This window comes from Micromys minutus (genome assembly GCF_963924665.1).
Source record: "Micromys minutus genome assembly, chromosome: 29".
Lineage (NCBI taxonomy): Eukaryota > Metazoa > Chordata > Mammalia > Rodentia > Muridae > Micromys > Micromys minutus.
The window spans coordinates 27,609,508-27,623,096 of NC_137964.1; the positions used below are offsets into that span (position 1 = coordinate 27,609,508).

Genomic DNA, 13,589 nt, shown 5'->3' on the forward strand with positions numbered 1-13,589 from the left:
ACCTTGGTCTGTAGAGTGAGTTCCAGGACAGCCAGAACTACAGAGGAACCATGGCTCTAAAGAATAGACTTACGACAATTTCCGTGGCTTTGGTAGCACAGTGGCTGACTTCCAGTCCTTGCTGGGGGACCTAGGTCTGGTTACTCTGAGGAGGCTGGGCTCCCTTCATTGTAGGGTGAGACTCCTTGGGTTTCAACAGGAAGGAAGCTTCTAGCACAAGGCTCGGGCATAATGTGTCTTCAACAGACAGCTAATATTACATTGTAGGCCCAGGGAAACCGAAGAGTGAGCCTGGGACACCATGGTGTCCTGCATGAATGCCGGCCACAGCCCGGTACCTACCTCTATTGCTCAGCCCGCCCCTTCTTCATGCCCCTTGCCCTGTTGACTGGTTCTGAAATTGGACCTGATTAACTGTTCACTCTCTTTTCTCTTCTCTGAAGAAGCAGGGTCTGCCATCACCTGCAGGGGCTTGTCAGGGTGTGTTACACACTCCTGTGACTTGGGGAAGCAGGGAGAGAGTATTTGGGGTGGGGGAGGAGGGCAGAGGGCTCACTCTCAGACTCAGGCTCCTCAACCTCAGCCTTGGACCTCGGACTCCTTGAGGTCTTAGTTGCCGGCACTGGAGGGGACAGTGGCACTGAGGTCTGTCTGCGGAGATCTGTGTGCTTGTCGGGTAAAGGCACTCAGGTTTCCTTCAGGCAGTAGCTTCTATCCCTGTCATAGGCACTTGTGGTTTGTACAGAACCCCACAGGCGTGTGTTCCCATCCCTCGGAGCTATGCAGGGATGGTGAGACATTTCTTTAAGAGGTGGGGTCTGGTGGGGACTTGCTTTTGGGGGGATGGGTGAATGTTGAGACTGAGTCTTACTGTGTAGCTGTAAGACTCACAGAGATCCACCTGCCTCTGCCTCCTGAGTGTTGGGACTGAAAGGCGTTGGTAACCATACCACACTTAACTGGCTCAAGGTTCTTGGGTCTTTAGGGGTGTGCCCTTAAAGGGAACACTCACACCATGTCCCTGTATCTTTGTCTCTCTCTCCCGTCCCCACTCCTGTCCCCGGCAAGTTCCTCTCATAGTCTCACCACAGCCTCCTAAACAGTGGAGCCTCCAACCACATACCAGACCAACCTTTCTCCCTTACAAGTCATTCGCCTAAGGGGCTTTGCCATGGTGAGAAAGCTGAATGACACTGTAGTCTTGGTGGAACTGTCTCTGGGGAGCAGGGACTCTGGCTGAGGGGAAGCCACAGGGGTGGGGAATGCCAAGCTTCCGGCTCCTTGCTTTTGTTGCTGCATCCAGCCCCCATTTGTTTCTGTTGTTTGCCGTGAGACAAGCTCAGCTTAGCACGTATGCAATCAAAGAGCCTAGGCGCTGATGATGATCAAGATGGGGGACACAGCGCTATGTGAAGCCACGGAAGACTATCTTTAGCTCATCAGACCGCAGACGGCAAAGCAATCGGGTATGTAATGCGTCTGAGTACAGAGAGGCGCCAGGTCTGTTGTGAAGGTCTCCAATCAAAACGCACCCAGAGCCAGACCGGCTTAGAGACTGAAGACCCCAGCCGGAGGTGGCGCCATCTTGCTTCCCTGGGACTCACTTACTCCCTCTTCCTGCTCTCTCATCCCACAGAGAGCTCCCCAGGGGCCTTTTCCTAACTATAAAGTGTTCTGGGCAGCTGTGGTGCCTCTCCCCAGACCCTCGGAGGAAGGGTCCCTGCGCTGAGGCAACAGGAAGAAGGAAGGAAGTGTTGGACGGAGAGATGGGCGCACTTTTCCATGTTGTCTTCTGCCGGGAATCAATCAAAACTCCCAGCATTCCCCGGGAGACAGAGGCTGGGAACTCAGAGCCACGGGGAATGCTTCCAATTTGCTTTCAGCCAAATTGCCTCTTTTGCTTTAAAGGGCAAGCTTGTTTTCTTTGATTACCAAGACGCCCATCAGATCCTGACAGCTCATTTGGGTGAACAGGGGAAGAAAATGGGAGAAGGGGACCGTGTGGGGAGGAGGGAGGGGGTAGATGATGACGCCAGCGAAAATTACCCAAGGGTCGGCTCCTTGAATTCTAATGTGATTGTTCCCTGTCCTTTTCGATGCCACCAACCTTCATTTTGAAATTGTTGCCAACCCAGCCTCCCTTTGTAAGATTCCTGCCCAGAGAGTGAAGCAGGGCTGCTGGTGGACGGTGGCTTTAATTGTCATGAATTCTATCGATTCATCCTTATCATGCAAATGTGCCTCTACTTCATTCAGATTGGCCTGTTGGATATTTATTACTGCGCTCTTATTTTGAAAAAAAAAAAAAAATCAGCTAAAGGATCCTCCGAAAACACTTGGAGAGAAGCTGGAAGAAACCCCATCACCTGTGACTAGTTCACTGTCTGGTGGGGAGGCCAGGTAGAGAAAGGTATCTTGGCTTAAGACTTTTTTTTTTTTTTTTTTTTTTTGGTTAGAACTTACATATGTGCCCAAGGTCTACAAGATACCCCACCTCTCTGGAGGTGGGGGGGGGCAGGATTAGAAGTTCAAGACCACCCAAGGCTACACAGGGAGTTGAATGCCATCTTGGGCTACATAGGGAGACTCTCTCTCAGAATAAATAAAAATTAAGAAGTACTCTCTGCTTTGTCTTTTGTTTGTTTGTTTATTTTCAGGCAGAGTTTCTCTGTGTAGCCCTGGCTGTCCTGAAACACACTCGGTAGACCAGGCTGGTCTTGAACCCAGAGAGATCAGTCTGCCTCTGCCTTCCGAGTGCTGGGATCAAAGGTGGGCATCACTACTGCTGAGCTAAGAAGTGCTCTCCGTGGATGAGTGCTTTTGGTCCTTATCACTCCGCAAGGTCATGCTGTTTTCTCCAACTCACAGGTAGGAAAAGGGAGCTGAGGGAGAGGTACAGGAGTCCAGTCAATCATGCTAGAAACATCCATTCATGCTCAGTAGGCAAAGATGCTGGTTACCAACACTGAGGACCCAGGTTCGAGTCCTGCAACCTATAGTGGAAGGAGAAAACCAACTCCTGAGAGTTTTTCTTGACCTCCATATATGTGCAATGGCTTCCAGCACTCACACACACGCATTATGTGTGCATGCACACACACTCATATGCACATACACACTCCCCAAAATACTACTGCCACTTTTATCTTAAGCAGCTAGCACATAGTAGATGCCCAGAAAATGCTTGGTTATTGGTAGACGAGGAGACAGTGGCCCTGCCTTCCCATCATTTCCTGCAGGACGATGCAGATGCAGTAATGAGATCACAAGCCAGATCATGTCCTCCATTAGAGCCACTCACTGTGTCACTGCTGTGACGAGACGCCGTGACCAAGGCAACTCTTACTTTGGAAAACATTTGATTGGGGCTGGCTTACAGTTCGGAGGTCCAGCCCATTATCACCATGGTGGGAAGCACGGCTGCCTGCAGGTACACAGGGTGCTGCGGGAGCTGAGAGTTCTGCATCTTGGTCCACAGGCAGCAGAAGTGGGCTCTGTACCACACTGGTGAACCTTTGAACCTCAAAGCCCCGCCTCCACAGTGACACACTTCCTCTAACAAGGCCATGCCACCTCCAATAAGACCACACCTCCTAATCGTGACACTTCCTATGGCCAAAGATTCAAACACATGACTCTCTGGGAACCATACCTCTTCAAACCACCACATTTGTGTTTGGTTTTGTTTGCTAGACAGGATCTCACTACATTGCCCAGGCTGTCCTAGACCATGTGATGCCCAGCCTTAGCCTCCCAAGTAGCTGGGAACTACATCCTATGGACTTTATGTGGTTTCTGGAGGCCCCTGCGACAGGCTTGTGGCAAAGGTGCTGGAAGTGGACTTGTCAAGAAATAGCGCCTCTGCTGTGGCCAGAGGCTGCAGAGCACCAGAGACAGACAGACGGTGGTCTGTAGCAACTGGGGATAGCTGCCCACACTGCTGCTTGCCCTGGCCAACAACTTTCTGCAGCTTGGGACAGACCTGTCCTTGGCATGGTCACCTGACCTTCTACTAGTTCCAAAGTGAAAAGAGGAAACCAGGGGCTCGCTGTGTGGTAACTGAGTCACTTGGAGCCTGATCCCTGTGACTCCCACCCAGTCACATGGGTTTTTGTGAGCTGATCACCCTCTCTAGGCTTTGGCTGCCCTTCTGTAAAATGGGGACGGACGGGATTTTACAGAACTCTTGTATGAATGTAATACTACCAAGTATGTCCAGCTTTTATGACTTTTATTACTAATGAAAAAATGGCAGTTAGGAGCTGGGAAGATGGCTCAGTGGTTAAAAGCACCTGCTGCTCTTGATGCTGATCAAGGTTTGGTTCTCAGCACATACATGGAGGCTCAACCATTTTCATTTCTAGTTTCAGGAGGATACAGTGCCCTCTTCTGGCCACTGATAGTACCGCACAACATGATGCACACACATGCAGGCAAAATACTCATATGCATTAAATAAAAATATCAAAAGAAGTCTCACAGTATGGCTATGGTATGCCATTCTGCAGACTGGACAGAATAGGAGCTGATGCAGGAGGATGCTCGAGTTGTTGGCTTCCAACCTAGATGAGAAACTCGAGCCCCAGGTTAAGAGGGAATTATTTTGACAGTGGATTATTTTGGTGTTTCAAAAGGAAGGAAGGGCTGAGCTTGACTCATCTGATTAGCATGTGTGAGGTCCTGGGTTCCATTATAGCACTAATGTACGTGCACATGTACATGTGCACACACACATGCATACACATAAACATTCACACACATAAACACAATCATATGAATATACTTATACATGCATACACATATATACATGTATGCACATACATGCATATACTTGTATGCACATATGCACACATACATACATGCATGTGCATACTACACACATACACACACAGGCGTATGCATAGACAAATATCATGCATACACATACAAGGAAGCACATACACATGCACACACATACATGCATTTCACATACACACACATAATACACATGCACACACAATGCACATACACACATAATGCACATTCATATACATACATGCATACACATACATACACTATACACATACACACACAGACATATGCATACACTCATATCATGCACATAAATACACAAAAGCACACACACAGAGACACATGCATGCACATCCATGTACACCCATCCATGCATAGCACATACACACATGCACACACACACACACACACACACACACACACACACACTAAGTAAATAAAACAGAATTTAAAACGCAGGCTAGAGAAATGGCTCAGTGAGTAAAATTCCTGGTGCTTAAGTATGCCTGCTGCTTGAATGTGAAGCTCCTTCACACCCATGTAAAAGCCAGGTGACACACTGAATAAAAATAAATCCTTCATCTTTAAAAAATGTTAGTTACCAGAGTGGAAGGTATCAATGTAATTGACACATGTAGGAAGCACAGAAGTCCTATTTTCCTGGTGTTTTGGTGCTGGGGATTAATCTTAGGGCCTCACATGTGAGATGCACTCAGTGCCAGCCAACTGCAGTTCGAGCCCGCGTTCCTCTCTCAATAATTACGCCTGCGCTGAGGCTAGAAGGAAGTGCATGTCCTTGTCGCTTAAGAAAAGAAAAGTCTCCTGCATTTGAAAACATTAGGGTTAAAATAGTTTCGTAGGCTACAGGATCTAAGTTGTTATAATAAATGCTGAGGTTCAGAGATACTCCCCCCCCATGCTCTTTTTCAAATGTTCTTGATTTGTAATCACTTTGAATTCCAAGAACACTCACTAGGGCCTCAAAGAAAAAGTGTGCATGTGCATGCTTGTGTGTGTGTGTGTGTGTGTGTGTGTGTGTGTGTGTGTGTAAGGTCCATATGAATGCAGATGTCTTTGGGGCCAGAAGAGGGCACTGGATCACCTGGAAGTCGGGTTACAGGCAGTTGACACCCCCTTGATGTGGATGCTGGAAACAGAGGTCCTCTGCGAGAGCAGACTGTGCTCTTACTGTCTTCTGAGACAGGATTTCATGTAGCTCAGACTGTCCCCACTAACCACACCAAGCGCTCAATAAACCCATGTTAACTATGTGAATTATTCGCTGTATGAGCCAGGAGCATGTCCTAGGAAATGTGTCGACAGAGAGGAAGTACAATGAGTCATTTCAGGAATCCCTGCAGTGAGCTAAGTCACTCTGTGGCTGGGCCCATCCCGACTCTTTTGGCCTTGTCTCATTCAATCTTCCCAAGAATTTCTTCTTTGTCTTCAGGATTCGAAAGGAAATCACACTTTAAGGATGTGAGCTAAAATGTAAAGTTAGCCTCAAAGCAAAAGTCTGTGCATAAAGAATATAACCAGGCTGGAGAGGTGTCTCATTAATAATAATAATAATAATAATAATAATAATAATAATAATAATAATAATACTGGATGTGTGCTTGCAGAGGATCTAGGCTCAGTCCTGAGCATAGACATACCAACTCACAACCAGGAGATCTGGCCTCCTCAGTCACAGCACACACACACACACACACACACACACACACACACACACACACCATGCACATACACTGTGTACACACATACATGCCACTCACAGATACAAATAAAAGTAAAACTAAACAAATCTTTAAGTTCCTTTAAAAGAGCATGCACGGCTCCTTCAGAGGACCAGAGTTTAGTTCCCTGCTCCTATGTCAGGCAGCTCACAACTGCCTGCCAGTAATTATTTTTAGCTCCGGGCTCCAGAGGGTCGAAAACCCCCTTTTTTTTCCTTTTTCTTTCTTGTGTGTGTGTGTGTGTGTGTGTGTGTTCACATTCACATACCCTGCCAATGCAAGCATAGTGATAATAATAATAATAATAATAATAATAAACTTTAACAAACAATTAAAGAAAAGAAAAAGTAATTAGACTAGGGCACATGTCTTTAATCCCAGCACTCCAAGGCAAAGATCTTTTTGAGTCTGTAGCTAGCCTGGTCTACAGAATGAGTTCGGGGCTGCACAGTGAGACCCTGCTTCAACAACAAAAACAAACAACAAACCCTTATTTTAAGCATACACTGAAGGGGACCGTGCACCTGGCAAGCTCACCTCGGAACGTAGTGGCGCCAAAAAAAAATCCCCCAACCCATCCTATTAATTGAGCTGAGTTCACTCGATGTCTTCATAAATGGTACCACTGAGGAATGGGGAATGGAGCTAAGAAATCATAGGTGGACCAGGAGACAGGACTATCACAAGAGGATGCTCGGTGATCCTTGCAGAAGACCTAGAGGAGGACTGGTTGGAGGTAGGGGAGGGGAGTGAGGCCCTGGATGGATGGGATGGCAGTGGGGCGCGGACCCCTCGGGGGGCGGTCACTGGACGTTGTGCCTACTAGGTGCACACAGCCTGCAGCCCCGTGCTTTCCCACTGTCACTCACCTGCTCCTCAAGATGCAAGTTTCTCTGCCCACAGAGTTTCTCGGGCCCACAGTTAACCAAGTCGGCTGCTCCTGTGTTGCTAGGTTACGAGCTACTCCTAGAAGGCGGGACTTTACTTTTGACTGATCTCCTCTTTCCCCACTCAACTTCTACTCGGGTTGCTTTGGCTCCGCCTCCGAAAAGGTAGCCAATCAAAATCACCACCTCTCTGACGTTTCGCCAATGGATAGACCCGAGATTCCTGTTGGTTGTGCGAGTGAGGCTGAGGTGGGGCGAGGGGAGGAGGGGGAGGAAAGGGGTGGTGCTTTCTTGCCCCGCCCTCCCCCTGGGAGGAGGGCTGTGAGAACGGTGAGCGACGTGTAGTTTACCGTGTCAAATTTCATTGCGACCTCTCTGATGGCCAATAGGCTGTGGTGTATGGCAGTGGGCGGGTCTTGCAGGGCTGAGTGACAGGAGTCGGCGGATGCGAGGGCTGGCGCAGCTGCCGCTGTGGCAGCGGTGAGGCGGTGGTGGCGGCTGCTGAGGCTCCGCTGTGGGGATATTGGCGGTAGCAGCTGCGAGCTGCGCTGCGCTGTGCAGAACCGGTGCACAGTGCGGGATCCCGGGACGGCGCGTGTAAGAATCCAAGGGGTACGCGATCTTGGCCCGAGGGTAGGGGTCAGGGGTCAGAGGGTGCAAAGAAGGGGCTGGGACTGGTTGCTCCCGAAACCCGAGGCGGGGCCTTGGGAGGTGACCCGAGTTCTCTCTCTTTGCAGATCCCATAATCTCTGCAATCTCTGCACCCCTTTTCTTTGGGCTGACTTCCTGGGACGACGGGGATCGTGGGGCGCTGGAGCCCCCGAGCAACCCCTTCCTCCCGCCTTCCCTCCCCGCTCACCTCCCGGCTGCGTCCTCTTGTGACCCGACCGGGGATTCCTGCCCCAGTCAGTCTGCCCCAGGGAGACAAACCAAAGGATGGCAACTAGCTGTCTGATTCCCGGACCTTCCTCCGGGGATGACCTTACCCCAGGAGTGACTCTCTGGGTCCTCGCTAGAGTGAGAACCGAGGTCTGCCAAAGGGCAAAACCTGAGGATTTCCGAGTCAAAGCCTGCTGTGTGACCTTGGACAGTTTCCTTCCCCTCTCTGGGCCCCCCATAGGTTCCTTGGGAGGCAGAGGCAGGAGGATGGCAACTTCAAGGCTACCCAAGGCTCGACAGGGCTCTCCCTGCCACAGAAGATAAACACGAAAGCGGTTGGTGGATTTTACTTAAGTGGAGTTGCAGTTTCTAGGAATAGTTGTGGGACCGCGCTCAAGTGGGAAGTGCCACCTGCGTTTCATGACTACTTGTGGCTGTTTACTCGTGAGAGGCGAGTTAGCCAAGCTAAGCTGCCATCTATAAAGTGGGCACTACTGAGGGCAGAACTGTTGAGACAGAGCCAGGCGGTTGTTTCCTGTGGGTGGGGTCTCAGCTGTGAGCTGTAGATATTCAGTGGCCTCTCTGGCCTCCCTCAACATCGTCCCCAAGTTCTGACTTGGGTGGGGACAAAGTCACGTCAGGAGGGAGCCTTTGAGGTGAGACAAGGCGTGCAAGAATGGAGTCCTATATTCAGCTGTTAAAATGTAAATCCCCCTGGGGAAGGTGTCACTAGGATGCTAGTGACAAACATTAGAAACCTGTTGTCAAGAGCTGGGAGAGTTCCTTGCATTCCATGTGAATAGAGAGTACACTCTTAGAACCTCCTCCTCTAGACTTCGAAGTACATTCTTGTAATCCCCCTGCTGTGGAGTGTGTTAGAAGCTAGTCTGCACCAGGCACTGGGGGAAGAGAGAGTTAAGCCAAAATTCAAAACACTGCAGTTCCTTATACAGCCAAATGATGATATCTTGTGGAAGTTCCTCTTCTGTCTCCCCTTGTTGAGATTTCAAAGCAAAACAAATCCTCCAATCTGGAGGAAAAGAAAAAAAAAAAACAAAACAAAAGACAAACAAACAAAAAACCTCCCTCGACAAACTTCACTTGCTGGAAGTTTGCCAGGCAGAGTGTTTGGGGCTTAGCTGGGGCTGCTTCGGAGAGTGGTGTTTATCTCTGCCACCGCCTCTGTGTGTGTTTGGTGATGTTCCCATCTTCTCCGGAAAGGAGGCATTGCCCAGTTGTCCTGCAGTGGGTTGGTTTGGAAGCACAGCTGGAGGCAGCAACCTGCTGCTGTCTCCAAGTTCAAAGGTCACCAGGCAGAGCTGCTGAGCTCGCCCTTTCTCTTTTATCTCAGTAAGCAGAAGTGGGCTGGGTAAACAGCTGCTGGAACAGGCCAGTCCCGAGGGTTTAAACCTGGAGGGGAGGATGAAAAGGATTCTGATTCTAAGTTGTAAAGAAGGTACATGTGCTCTTTCCTTATCGAACATCTCCCCCGAGGAGGACCTCGCAAAGTCCACGAAGGAACCACCTGTATCGGCCGCCAGCAAAGCCAGGATGATCTTGTATATTCCCAAGAGTAATTACTGCTCTCTGAGCACAAGACTTGGAGGCACCATACCTGGCTGAGCTGGGGTCATGCTGTACAAGGCAAAGCTTGGTTTTCTGGCTGTGGGCACTCAGGAAAGTTACCTATAGGTTGGCTCTGTCCCTACCTGATGTGTAGAGGTTTTCCTTGTTGTTTTTGTTTTTGGATTTTTCAGTTGTGTAGTCCTGGCTATCCTGGAACTCACTCTGTAGACCAGGCTGGCCTGGAACTCACAGAGATCCACCTGCTTCTGACTCTGAGTGCTAGGATTAAAGGCATGTGCACAACTGACTCTGATTTTATTTGTTGAGACGGGTTCTTATAAGTCGGGCTGGATTTGAGCTCAGTGAGTAGCCAAGGCTGGCCTTGAACTCTGACCTTCCTGCCTCAGCCTTCACAGGCACAGGGATTACAAGCCTGGGTCACCACACCTGGTTTTAGCTTCTTTGTATGTTAGTGTGCCTATATCACTATAATATTCATTCTCTCTCTCTCTCTCTCTCTCTCTCTCTCTCTCTCTCTGTGTGTGTGTGTGTGTGTGTGTGTGTGTAAGTAGACTCACTATATAGTACAACCATCTTTAAGTCCTTAAACTCTGTCACTCTCCTGCCTCAACCCCTCAATCACAGCAGATGTGGCAATTCCTAACTCTTTGATTTTTTTTTTTTAAGTTAAAATACAGTGGTGGTGTGGGTTGTGGCTCAGCAGGTGGAGTGATGCCTAACACATAGCCCTGGGTTCAGGCCCCGGTGCCCTGTAAACCAGTTGTGGCACACACTCATCATCCCAGCGAAGGCACGGGGAACAGTCGTTCAGAATCATCCTTTATAGCAAGTTTGAAACCAATGTGGGCTGCATAAGACTCTGTCATTCATATATATGTATGTATATATATATGTGTGTGTGTGTATATACATGTGTACATATACATAATATACATATGTGAGTACACACACACACACACACACACACACACACAGAGCTTGTATACTGTAAGTTTCCATGACAAAAGAGCCTGTGGTTTTAGCCTGACCACTGTTTGCACAGCCCTTGCTTCTACCTGACTCTAGAACTTGTCCATCAGTAACGACAATGTTTTAATCGTTACCTTTCTTCTTTTTAATCCTTCAGACCCTAGAAGATGCCTCTGATGGACCAGGCCTTGGGAAACTTCTCTGGCCCCGTGGCTTTGAACAGAAGCTCAAGCTGGAGGCCACTTAAGGCCCTGGCCATTGTGTCCTGAGGACTGCAGGTCGGGAGAAGATGGCTGTAAGTTTAGATGATGACGTGCCGCTCATCCTGACCTTGGACGAGACTGAGAGCGCTCCGCTGGCTCCTTCCAACGGCCTGAGCCAAGAAGAGCTGCCCAGCAAAAGTAAGCGGGCTGCCGGGCGGGCGGGGGATCAGAGCTTGTATGTTCGGGGAGTGAGAGACGGTGGGTGGGCTTTCACAGACTTCGCTCCTAGGAGACTGTGGGTGTCTTCTGCCGCAGGCAGTCCTGCCCTGCAATGCTTTTGGGGTCCCTTGGGGCACCCTCTCTTCTGACACGGCTTTGACCCTGTGTCAGGAGACTTCAGGCAGGCCTCTCTTCCTTCCCTCAATCCTTGTTAATGAAAACATCTCTGTGGGTCCCCACCTGAAGCCGGTAGAGGAGATGAGCTGCTCTCTGCTGTCTCAGGATGGGGTGGAGGGGAGCCTTGTGGTATATTGATCAGGCCTTCGGGGTTTCACATTGTCTTTCTGGGAATTGAAGCCTGCTACAGAGGGGATGAACTATCCTCATCGTCGGCGTTAAGTGTCTTTCTGGCAGAGGGAGAGGCCTTAAAACCCTTCCTGGTCCCCGTCCCGAAACCATCTCTTCATGTGCTCAGGATGAGGGTTCAGGAGAGGCTGAAAATAACTCGCCTTTGCGGAGGGTCCTGAGAAGTTAGGGAGCAGGTCTTCAAGGCTTCCCAGTAAGTGCAGAGAGCCTGCCAGGGTGGAGGGTCCGAGGATACCGCACACTGATAGGGGAAGATGCCGTGGATTGAGCATCATTGAGCCTGGTACCTCCCGTCTCCTTTGTCCACAGAGAATACAGTTGGGCTTTGGGGGATCTCGGAGGTTCCCTGGGAAGGGTTGAAAGGAGAGCAGTGTTCCAGGGTGAGGATGCTGGAGAGGCTGACTCCCTACAAACTACCACAGCTGCCCCCTCGTGCTCACTGCCATCCTAAGTGGCTGTGCCGAGTGGTCCTAGAGGATCAAGCAGGGAAGAGAGACCTGTTTCCCCAAAAGGCCATGCAGGCCTGCAGAACCCTGGCTCTGCCTCCCAGTCTTAACCAGCTTTCTTTCCAAGAGCTCCTTCAGGGAATGCAGGTATCTTGAGGGCCAGAGATGTTGAGTAAGTTTCCCAAGGCCACACAGCCAGCTAGTGAGTGAGAAAAGATTTGAACGCCAGTCTGTCTAACTAAAATTTCTTCCCTTCTCTTTCCTCTGTTTTTTTTTTTTCCTCCTCAAAGTCCTCCCTCTCTTTCCTCCTCCTCCATTTTTCTTCACCAGCTTTTAACACACATGGGCAGGGAAGGCCCTTAGGGGTTGGCTGTTATTTTTATTTGAGTTCATTTATTTGCTGTCTTGAAGTTTCAACCCAGGGCCTGGCAGAAGCCAAGCTTGTCATGTGACTTCAAGACAGTTATTGCTATGTACATTTTACAGAGGAGGAAACGACCTCAGATAGCTGAGCTAACTTGGCCAGGGTCACACAGTCAGGGGCAGAGTCCTCTCTGCTTGTTTCTCCCATACCACTGTGGAGCTGCTCTGGAGGGAGGGGGAGATACAAATGAGTCACTTTCAGGGGACACCTGCAAAAGGGAGTGGACTGAATGGGGTAGGGGTGGCTTGCTTGTGCCTGCCTAGAGGTGGGCCTGTTTCTAAATGGGAACCTTGGCTGTCTTCAAACTCTTTGATCTCTCCAGAGAGTCTGGGCTGGGGGGGCGAGATCCTGTTTTCCCATGCCAGGAACTTTCTGAGAGACCCAGTTCTGTACCAGAAGCAGGCCTTCGGCTTGGGGCCACCAGTGGGCCACCGGATCTTGCCGAAGTTTGTTCCTGAGTCTCTCTTCAGAACAGAAAATTACGTCATCCCTCACCACAGGGCATTGTGCTTTCTGCTCCGGGTACCCATGCCTCAGTTTCCCCTTTCACAGTGTTACAGGGTGCTTTCTAAGAACTCTGAGAAGCAGAGGCTATGTCCCCCAAAGCTGGCAGAAAGGCAGGGCCTCTTTAAGGACAGATGTTGTCTTAGTCATGGTTTCTGTTGCTATGATAAAACACCATAAGCAAAGGCAACTTGGGATGGGAAAGATTTCTAGGTAGCACCCATAACGGAAGGATCGAAAGGCAGGAACCCCAGAGGCAGGAGCTGATGCAGAGGCCATGGAGGGGTGTTGCTTACTGGCTTGCTTCCCATGGCTCCCTCAGCCTGCTTTCTTATAGAACCCAGGACCACCAGCCCAGGCATGGCCCCGCCCACAGTGATCTAGGCCCTCCCACATCAATCAGTTAAGAAAATATACTGCAGACTTCCTAGAGGGCAGTCCGACAGGCAGCATTTTCTCAAGTGAGATTGGTTTATCTCCAGGTGATATAGGAAGCCCGCAGACCTTGGTCCGGGCATAGCCTTCTCATGCTTTGATTGTCGCATTGTCCTGAGGTTCCTCACCATCTGAGCTGT

At 49.7% G+C, this 13,589-nt stretch overlaps 1 protein-coding gene across 2 annotated transcripts in view; it reads left to right on the top strand.

Annotated features, from left to right (window-relative positions):
* The first annotated feature begins 7,884 nt into the window (after window positions 1–7,884).
* The window catches only part of TPCN1 (two pore segment channel 1), a 47,813-nt gene continuing 42,108 nt past the window's right edge, over window positions 7,885–13,589 (top strand). Inside the window, exons 1-2 of one of the 2 annotated variants that reach the window (XM_080940844.1) lie at window positions 7,885–8,014; window positions 11,010–11,253. In XM_080940844.1, the coding sequence (XP_080796970.1) occupies window positions 11,142–11,253 (112 nt within the window). In that variant the 5' untranslated portion in view covers window positions 7,885–8,014; window positions 11,010–11,141. Of the gene's footprint in view, window positions 8,030–11,009; window positions 11,254–13,589 lie in introns of both variants that reach the window. The other variant, XM_080940843.1, reaches the window with a different exon arrangement.